Source organism: Sphaeramia orbicularis, chromosome 4 (assembly GCF_902148855.1).
Source record: "Sphaeramia orbicularis chromosome 4, fSphaOr1.1, whole genome shotgun sequence".
NCBI lineage: Eukaryota > Metazoa > Chordata > Actinopteri > Kurtiformes > Apogonidae > Sphaeramia > Sphaeramia orbicularis.
The window spans coordinates 19,881,998-19,892,733 of NC_043960.1; the positions used below are offsets into that span (position 1 = coordinate 19,881,998).

A 10,736-nucleotide genomic window follows, 5' to 3' on the forward strand; every position below is an offset into this window, starting at 1 on the left:
ATACCCAAAAATATCACAGTGTTTGTGGTTGAACAAATTTTAACAGGAAGTATCTGCACATGTGCTGCGTGTGTGTTATTACGTAAAGGCTTAAAAAATAGGTGAACCAACATTTTACCTTGTGTTAGGAGTGTTTAAAATAATCCTTACAACAACATCTTTATGCTCTCCAGTCTTTTTTTTGCCTTTTTAATTCCTTAAAATGACTTAAATCATTTGCAAAAAGCTGAATCTTTTATGGACTGCTCAACTGATTGCAGCTTTGCAAAATGCATCATACTTTAACTCATTACAGCTTGTTTAAAATATTTTATTGTTGTGTTTATACCGTTTACACTAAATGAAAACACTTTTTATACTTTTTTTAACACACAAAAACTCTGTTGTGTGAAGTCTTATTTTTCATTTTCCTCTTAAACTTATTTTGTTATATAATCATAAGAGCAATAATTATTTTACATTAACTGTAAACAGCTGATTTCACTGATTACTGGACATAAAGCTCTCTCTAAATGTTTCCTGAAGTAATAACCCAGATCAAACTACTGTCGATGTATGTTTTCTGTATTTGAAGTGAAATATTTTGGCAAAAAGATAATAATTTCTGACAATATTAATTGGTATTTAGGAAATGTTAGTGCAGAAACCTGGTAATGGAAGTAATTTGTAAATATATAACCTTGTATATATTCTCCAGGGATATTATAGCTCACAAAAAGAGTCAAACTAAAACAGTGACTGAAATGAAAACATAACAGAATTGCAAGTAAAACCAGCTTTGTTTTTGTTTTCCCCTCTTGGTTTGTACTGATGTTGCTAAAGTACATTCATTCATGATGCACATTCTTGCATCCAGTAATTTTCAGCTTCTATAAGTTATGTTTTTTCCAGTAATAGTGCAAAAACAAATGCTAAAACTGCAACGGAAACACTAAAACTAGTCAATTCCACAAAATAAAAACTTCTGAAATCAAACACCAGACTAAAACTCTAAATACAAAGAAAAACTGAAACTGAAGCTGATTTTTTTTCTAGCTGTAACTTAGCTGCTGACCCATAACCATGTGAGGTTACAGTTATGTTTTTGACTCCTGTCAGTGTTATGTGAACCCTGTCTCTGTGGTCTCGTGTCTCAGATACCTGACAGGTGACCAGTTTTCTAGTGAATCTTCTCTCGAAGCCTATGCCCGCTGTCTGAGAATGGGCTGTCGCTGCATTGAATGTGAGTCTGAAACTACACACATGCATCCTCAGTACTAGCATTTTGTCCTGTAAACAGCTGATTTACATGTTTGGGTCAATACTTAGTCATTTTTTCTGCACTACATCCACTTAAATGTGCACTACTTTTGAGTAGAAAAACAAAAAGTCCTGTTTGCACATATACTTCTCTCTAAATATCTCAAAATACTGCATTGTATTCCTCTGTAAAGTGGAGTAAAGTGTGTTTTCTGATGTCAGTGGACTGCTGGGATGGACCTGATGACCTGCCAATCATCTACCACGGACACACGTTAACCTCCAAGATCAAATTTCTAGATGTGCTGCACACGATTAAAGAACACGCCTTCGTCACGTCTGAGTAAGTGTGTTATTATTATTATTATTATTATTATTTTTATTATTATTATATGCTAAGTCGTTATACAGTCCTGCGCAAAAGTCTCAGGCCGCCTTTACCTTTTTTTTTTTTTTTGCAGGGTTGAAATGAGCGTACATTTATTCCTCAAATACAACAAGAAAATGCAGGAAATACACACAAAAAACTGAACTAAATGGGCTCTAAAGGTTAAACTCACTAGTTAGTGTGACCCTTGACCCCATGACAAGAAGCAGCACAAACAGTTAGAAACATCTGACGTATGTTGAATCAAACCTGGTATAAAACATCAGAAAACGTATGTAATAAATCTAATATTGTCTGAACAAAAGGATTAAAGACATGATAAATGCAAAAGGAGGTCATACTTAACTTTTACGACCACTTTGGTTTATAGAAACTTTTTTTCCCCTGAAACTTTTGTTTTTAATGCAGTATGTATTTCCCATATATCTAGATTGGATGTCAATATATCTTAATATCTTAATTATAACTTTAATCTAATGTTGTTCTAGGACTTTTACACAGTACTGTATATATATTTTTATGCTTTCATGTTAAGAGGAGAGTTGCATAATGACTAGTAGTGTCATTTCAGAGGCTAAGATCTACCTGTTTTTGTGTTAATATCTTATTTAATCATGTAGTGACCAAAACCTCATATCCTCATATCACTCATTTCGATATCCAGGTAATAATACATATCATGGTATAGCATAAAATTACTGCCTTAAAAACCGGATTTCGTAAAACATTTTAATTCTGCGCACTAGAAATAAGAATGCTGAGCTAAATTTGATTAGTTTTCCTGTCTATAGTATATAGAGTATAAATTCATAACCTTTCATCATAACCTTTACTTAAACCCAGAGATATATCGAGGAGGCAACCTCATTTACAATATAGCCGGGACAAAACGCAAAACATTTGAAACATACAATGAACATATCAGAAGTACCAAAAAGTAAAACTGACAAAGATGAATTAAAAACAGTGAAGTCTACTTAAAAACAGGAGCAGCTGGAGGTAAAATAAGACGCAATTATGGATAAAATATAATAAATAATAAAATAAATTGTCCTAATGATAAAAGTGTGGTAAGTAAAGAGGCCTTTACATAAGGTAAAAAAAAAAAGGAAACCCAAACCTGTAGCACTATTTAACAGTTAAAGTCATAGCAGAAAATATTAGTCTAACATAAATATTAGCCTAAAAATGGTAAATAATGAACAAACTCTGGTTCATTAGATATACATAAAATCTAACAAACAAAGTGTCTAAATCATGATAATGAATGTGGTTTGTGACACAAAATGAAGTACAGTTAAACATTAAAATAAAACTTGACTGTTTAATGCTGAGGTATCTGGTGTGTATGGATCTTCGTGCCTGTAGATTCTTTACCTTTAAGAGCTGAAGGTTTGTCTGATTGCGGGTTTAGATTGAGGATCTGGTTCCGTGTCTGTGCAGGTATCCGGTGATCCTGTCCATTGAAGACCACTGCAGCGTTGTCCAGCAGAGGAACATGGCCACTCACTTCAAGAAGGTGTTTGGAGATCTGCTGCTCACCAAACCAGTCGATAACAACGCAGAGGAGCTCCCCTCACCGTATCAGCTCCGCAGGAAGATCCTCATCAAGGTCAACACACACAGCGTTCATCCAAACCTCCCTTATTTATCCATGTTGGCTGTTAATTATTCTTTCCCTCTGTTTGTTATTTGATGTGTCACATTATTATTCAAGTATATTTAATTGTAATCAGAATACTTTATTAATCCCAGGGGAAATCATTGTGTGTTACAATTGCACCGTGCAGGGTGGGGAAGCAAAATTTACAATGAACATTTAGTTGTTTTTCTCAGCAGGCACTACGTCAGTTGTTTTGAAACCAAACATATATTGATGTCATAATCATACCTAACACTATTATCCATACCTTTTCAGAAACTTTTGCCCATATGAGTAATCAGGAAAGCAAACGTCAAAGAGTGTGTGATTTGCTGAATGCACTCGTCACACCAAAGGAGATTTCAAAAATAGTTGGAGTGTCCATAAAGACTGTTTATAATGTAAAGAAGAGAATGACTATGAGCAAAACTATTACGAGAAAGTCTGGAAGATACTATTAAAGAAGAATGGGAGAAGTTGTCACCTGAATATTTGAGGAACACTTGCGCAAGTTTCAGGAAGCGTGTGAAGGCAGTTATTGAGAAAGAAGGAGGACACATAGAATAAAAACATTTTCTATTATGTCAATTTTCTTGTGGCAAATAAATTCTCATGACTTTCAATAAACTAATAGGTCATACACTGTCTTTCAATCCCTGCCTCAAAATATTGTAAATTTTGCTTCCCCACCCTGTATATATATAGGTTGTATATAAGATCTAAATATATAAACACACGCACCAAATATACATATTTAAACACTATTAAAACACAATTAGAACAGCAATTTGTACAATATGTACTGGCCAAATATTATCAGTATGATAAATAAAAGAAATATACACAAATGTGAATAATACCTTTGCCAAATATACATCAAAAAATATTAAAGGGCTGAATTTTTATTATTAGTTGTTAATATTTATTATGTCATGAATGATAGCACAAGAAACTGGTGGAAGGGACTGTGTACGAGGAGGTGGCGTCTGCCAGTTACTCTGAAAACGATATCAGCAACTCGCTGAAGAACGGCATCCTCTACCTCGAAGACCCCATCGACCACGTGAGAACACACAGATAGTGTTTTCATACATGTACAGTATGTGTGTGTGATAGGGATGACTGATGTGTTTCTCTGTGTGGGTTACACAGACATGGACTCCACACTACTTCGTCCTGACCAGTAATAAGATCTACTACTCAGAGGAGACATCTCACTACCAGACGACTGATGAAGAGGAGGAAGACGAAGGCAAAGAGGTGGGAAGACAATTTGGTGAAGCATTTGTGAACATTGAAATTCAGTGATGTGTGTTTTATTCTTGATAGAAAAATACAGAAAAAAAAAAATTAACAAAATTGTACTTTTTCTTGATTCCAATGTTTTGGTACATTTATTACTTACATTTTCTTAAACTGTACATCAGGGGTGTCAAACTGATACAGCCCAATTTGATCTCAAACAGGCCAGACCACTAAGATAAAAGCATAATAACCTATAAATCAGGGGTGTCAAACATGCAGCCCGGGGGCCAAATACGGCTCACCAAAGGTTCCAATCCGGCCCGTGGGATGAATTTGTGAAATACAAAAATTACACTGAAGATATTCCCAAAAATTTTTTGTTCAGGTTCCACATACAGACTGGGAAAAATATTATCATAATAACCTATAAATACTCACAACCCCAAATTTTTCTCTTGTAAATGTAAATATTTTCATGTAATTTTTCTGTATTTACACTAAAACAAACAATCATTTCACAGAAAACTTAAATATCCTGAACAAATATGAATAACCCGAAATGTCAAGAGAAGTAAGTGTAATTTTACCAATATTCTGTCAGTTATTAAAAGTTTTGTGTATTTGTAGATCCACTACGATCTGTAAGTAGTAATTAACATGTGTAAATGATAAACTGAGGCAGAATATTGGTAAAATTGCACTTATTTTTGTCAAGAAATTTTAGGTTGTTCATGTTATTCACATTGTTTTAAAGGACAGTTTGTAGATGCAAACATTTTCATCATGCAAGGAAACTTAGGAGTTGACATTATTTATATATAATTATGTTATTATTTTACTGGTCTGGCCCACTTCAGACCAAATTTGGCTGAATTTTGCCCCCAGAACTAAAATGAGTTTGACACCCATGCTATAAATAATGACAACTCCAAACTTTGCTCTATGTTTTAGACTGAAAAAAGTCAAATTAAGATAAGATAAGATAAGATAATGTTCCCGAGATTGTGCTTACTGGGAAATAAGACACAAATTCAAAAATAACAAATGGTGAACCCTCTATAATCATGACAGGCATAACCACGGCCACCAGGACAATACTATTATAAGGTGAATGTGTCTGATGAGTCGTCTTTGTCTCTTCCGTCCTTCTGTCATTTCTACAGGAGTGTAACAACAACGAGCAGCACTGTGCTGAGCGGTGGTTTCACGGTAAACTGGGAGGAGGTCGAGACGGCCGACAGGTGGCTGAGAAACTCCTGCAGGAGTACTGCGAGGGCGGGGCCAAGGACGGCACCTTCCTGGTCCGAGAGAGCGAGACGTTTGTCGGAGATTACACTCTGTCCTTCTGGTCAGTGACATGAGATGAAGACAAAGGAAAACTGAGGCTGGGGGACACTTATTAGCACAGAACTCTAGTTGTATTAAAGGGGTCATGTTTTGCTAAACCCACTTTTATTAGTCTTTGGTTCATTTATTTGTGTATTTGGACCCTAATAGTTCCAAAAGTTTGACTTTGAACCCTCCAGGTGCTGCAAAGCTATCTTTATATTAATTCTGGAAAAATCAAGTGGATTTCTATAACCTGTTTAAATTCCTGCTTAATTTGTTACGTTTTATAACTAGTTACAGCACGACATTTGCACATATAAGGTCAAGACTTCCAATGAACATTTCTCCGAGTACGCCATAGTTGTTTGTCAGCAGCAGCGCTTGTAGTCCATACTGAAAATACGTCCAAACTTCAAGCTGATTACCTAAAATGTTTAGTTGTTGGTTGAACAGGACAGAGCAGCACGGTCAACAACCTGGAGGGGGTGGGGCATCATTTGCATTTAAAGGGCCAGCGCTCAAAATGACCTTTCTGGTGTCATTACTCAGAAATAGGGTTGAAGATGGAACTGTGGAGTTGAATTAATGAAGAATTCAGACCCAAACAGAGCATTTACAGTTTATGTAGACCACAGGGAAATGTTTTAAAATGCATAATTCCATTTAAAAAAGCAAAATATCACTCCTTTAATATATGAAAAATAATGAAAACACCCCAGATTTAGTCCTTTTCAGATGGTATATCTGGCTCTAGTTCTGTTTTTTATTGACATAAAGTGTTTGTGATGAACACAGACATGCTTAATCAGTTCTGAAAATGCTTTTTTTATTTGTGAGGGGAAAAAACTTTAACAAGTGAAGTCAAAATTACTTTACAAATTACTTTTTAAAGAACTGAGATGAACACAGAAACATTTTCAGATGATATAAATGATGTATTGTTATTTTTGGGCATTTTTTATTTGCATTTTATTTATAACCTTTATTTAACCAGGAAAAAAGATCATTGAGATTAAAAGTCTATGTTTCAAGAGTGTCCTGGTCAAGACAGCGTCAGCTGCAGCAGAAGTTTCACAAAATAGAAATCACAGCCATACATCCACACTAAAAATATACATGAAACACAATAAATGTCAGTTCTAAAACTATGCATAAAACACTAAAGTAAGAACATATATGTAAAACACCACCATTATTTTAAAAGGTACTAAAAGTATAACAACAATGTTCCTTAAAAGCATCTCAAAGCAGAACCTAATTCAATCAATGAGAAAAATATCTACCTCCAGATTTATCCAGATTTTTTTGACACCTTGAAAAACATTTTAAGTGATATGTTTCACTTCTGGTGATCAGCAGCTGTTAGGGTCTTGGGGGGTTAAACAGTTTAAGTTTATATCACATTTGGGAAGCTCAAAAAAAGAACTAAGTATGTTTAGCTCAGACTCTGATTTCATTAAACCAGGGGTGTCAAACATGCAGCCCGGGGGCCAAATGCCAAAGGGTCCAATCCAGCCCATGGGAGGAATTTGTGAAATGCAAAAATTACACTTCAGATATTAACAATCATTTTAATTCAGGTTCCACATCCAGACCAATTCAATCTCAAGTGGGTCAGTTAGTAAAATACTGTCATAATAACTCACTACTCCATTTTTTCTGTAAACGTTAACATTTCCCTATATTTACATTAAAACAAACCATCATTTCACAAAAAATGTGGTAAACCTGAAATCTCTTTAGAGAAGTGTAATTTTAACAATATTCTGCCTGTTATTAAATGTTTTGTGTATTTGTAGATCTGCTGTGGTCTGTAAATTGTAATGCACATGTGTAAATGATAAAGTGAAGCATAATATTAAAATTGCACTTATTTTTCTTTAGAAATTTCGCATTGTTTTAAAGGACAGTATGTAGATGTAAGCTTTTTCATCATGTAAGGAAAGTCTGGAGTTGACATTATTTATATATTATTATGTTATTATTATACTGGTCTGGCCCACTTCAGACCAAATTTGGCTGAATGTGGCCCCTGAACTAAACTGAGTTCAGGGGCCACCCATGCATTAAACTGGCCTGAACCTGATGCTTGTAGGTTCCCAGTGAAACAACAGATAAGAAACATAGTTCCGTCTTAAACCCCTTTTAGTTTTCCCTAATGTGATCAGCTCTGTTGTTTTCTGACCCGTCTGCTCCTCCGTCATCCTTCCAGGCGTTCCGGTCGCGTTCAGCACTGCAGGATTCATTCCCGTCAGGAGTCGGGCTCCACTCGCTTCTACTTAACCGACAACCTGGTGTTTGACAGTTTGTACCGCCTCATCTGCCACTACAGAGACACACCGCTGCGCTGCAATGAGTTCGAGATGAGACTGGGAAACCCCGTTCCTCAGCCCAACGCACACGAGAGCAGAGAGTGAGTGGAACTGGTCTGACATCTGACATCAGATTAATCATTGTTACTGATGTAGAAATAATGGAGTCTTGTATGATGGAAAAATAAGACTATAAACAAACTTCATTATCTTTATTTACTAAAACCTCTGGACCATGACAGGTGTTATTCAGAAGTTACTATTTTCCATTTGACTAAAACTAGCTATACTGGCGGTATATTCTGCATGATTACAACTCATATTTGTAAGAAAATGATTATTAAGGTAACTTTTCTACTTGTTTTAGGTAATGGTGATATTCTATACTTGATTCTGCTTTAAAAGATAAGATAAGATAAGATATGCCTTTATTAGTCCCACAAGGGGAAATTCCAGATTTACAGCAGCAAAGCACAGAAGCACACAAGAGCAAAAGAAGTACAAAACCAAAAATGAAGACAAATCCAAAAAGCTATATATAAGATTTATTACTGGTGATAACTACAGGACTCACATTTGTGAATTGCCTTCATGATAAACACTTATTGGTCTTTTACTTCCATACATCACTACATTAGTATCTTTTAATAAGAGTGTCCATAAGACACCTGTTTTCACTGATCGTGTAAAATGTAGTTTTGCTCATCGTGCAGCTGCAACATGGACCAGCATGCAGAAAAAATTAAGATTGCATTATTTGAATAAGTAGGGCAACTCATTTTTTAATTTCACTAATAATAATAGTTCCTGTTTTAGTTGCAATTTCTTTGTTTTGCTTTTATCACCATTGATTACCTGACTGTAATAACTTGCTAATTGTATTTCAAGACTCAACATTTTTATTTGCCTTTTTTGCACAAACAGTCAAGGCACTTAGCAATTCTTGGAGTCAGGAGAAAAAAAAAACACCTGTTAGATTCTTAAATCAATAGTACTGTGTAAGAACAATAAAAATAGAATTTAAAAAATTTCATAAATAAATTATGACTGCTGCAGCTGAAGTGTGAAAACTATAAACAATGAACTAGAGCCCACTATTTCAACTTTTAATTTCATTTTTTGATCAGATTTTATCCTTTTATTCTATGTTTTTATATAAACTTTATCAGACTCTCTTTCATATGTATTATCATGTCCTAACGCAGTGGTTCCCGACCTTTTTTGGCTTGTGACCCCATTTTAATATCACAAATTTCTGGCGACCCTGGACATTCAAAACTGAGACTTTTTTTCTTTTTTTGCTAAAATTAATTTGTTTTTGATCATGTAATAGTTTGCTATAATATGTTGCAAATAAACATAAATTTTAGGCAATATTTAGGCTATATAATGTAAATTTTTATCAGTAAGTTTAAATTTTTTATTAATTACTAGAAATTTCAGGCAACCACACATGGGGTCCCGACCCCAAGGTTGAAAATCACTGTCCTAATGAGACCCAGGAAAGCAAAAGATTTGGGCTTTTTTTACATTAAATAATTGTCTTGATAGGAAACAACATAATGCAACAGTTTACTTCAGATAGTTTTGTGGCCTGTGGTTTTTTTTTGTTTTTTTTTTGTAAAGCTGTGAAACTTTTATCTTCTACAGAGAACAAAACTGCATTGATGGATCTCAGGAGGACATACTAATGCATTATCATGTGTAAGGCATGCTGTGTTTTGTTTCTGTTGCACAACCAATTGCCCCTTTGGTTGACAAATAAAGTTCTAATGTAAAATTCTATTACCGGTAGTATTTAAGATTTACTGACTGATTTATAGTATCCCTGCATGCACTGAGTAACAGACAGAAAACAGTCCACCTTTAGAGCTGCCTGTTCATGTTTATCAGTACAGGGAATTCAATTTAGAAAAGTTATAAAAACCGGCTTGAAATGAACATGTTTAACACTATAGAACTATAGAATTGATTTATTTGCAATTGATTGATTGATTGATTTGATTTGATTTATCACAATTTTTAACTAGTATTTTGATATCTCAGGATAGGTGACAATGTGAGGTGTGAACAGGGTCTACATTTCTGTGTTTTGCAGTGGAGACCAAAGCTTCAAATATAAATAAATCGTCAATAGTCAAATAAAATAGTGCAATTGAAGACAAACTAAAGATGAAGCTCAGTGTAATCTTATTTTAAATGAGTACAGAAAGTAGCGTTCAAATGGTTATGATTATGTGTTTCTTTAAGGTGGTACCACTCCAGTCTGTCCAGAGTCCAGGCTGAACACATGCTGATGCGAGTTCCCCGAGACGGAGCTTTCCTTGTGCGAAAACGCAGTGAACACAACTCCTACGCCATCTCCTTCAGGTAAAACATCATCAAACAAGTGTCACAGATGACAGCATCTGCGTTCAGGCTGCTGTTAACATTGTAAATGTTTAATAGACCTTATAACAATATCCAAACTAAACATTTTGCGATATCATTTTGTTTATGATATATTTTTGTATCGCATTTGATACATTGGGTGTTTTTATAAAGCACCTTATAAACCTGCAGTATCAAATTTGATGCACAT

General features: G+C 34.8%; 1 protein-coding gene across 1 annotated transcript in view; it reads left to right on the forward strand.

Moving 5' to 3' along the window:
- LOC115418687 (1-phosphatidylinositol 4,5-bisphosphate phosphodiesterase gamma-1-like) overlaps nt 1-10,736 on the forward strand; it is a 69,588-nt gene that overhangs the window by 43,915 nt on the left and 14,937 nt on the right. Inside the window, exons 11-18 of the mRNA XM_030133234.1 lie at nt 1,137-1,222; nt 1,462-1,582; nt 3,071-3,239; nt 4,213-4,332; nt 4,422-4,529; nt 5,678-5,862; nt 8,056-8,256; nt 10,406-10,525. Of these exons, the coding sequence (XP_029989094.1) occupies nt 1,137-1,222; nt 1,462-1,582; nt 3,071-3,239; nt 4,213-4,332; nt 4,422-4,529; nt 5,678-5,862; nt 8,056-8,256; nt 10,406-10,525 (1,110 nt within the window). The remainder of the gene's footprint in view (nt 1-1,136; nt 1,223-1,461; nt 1,583-3,070; nt 3,240-4,212; nt 4,333-4,421; nt 4,530-5,677; nt 5,863-8,055; nt 8,257-10,405; nt 10,526-10,736) is intronic.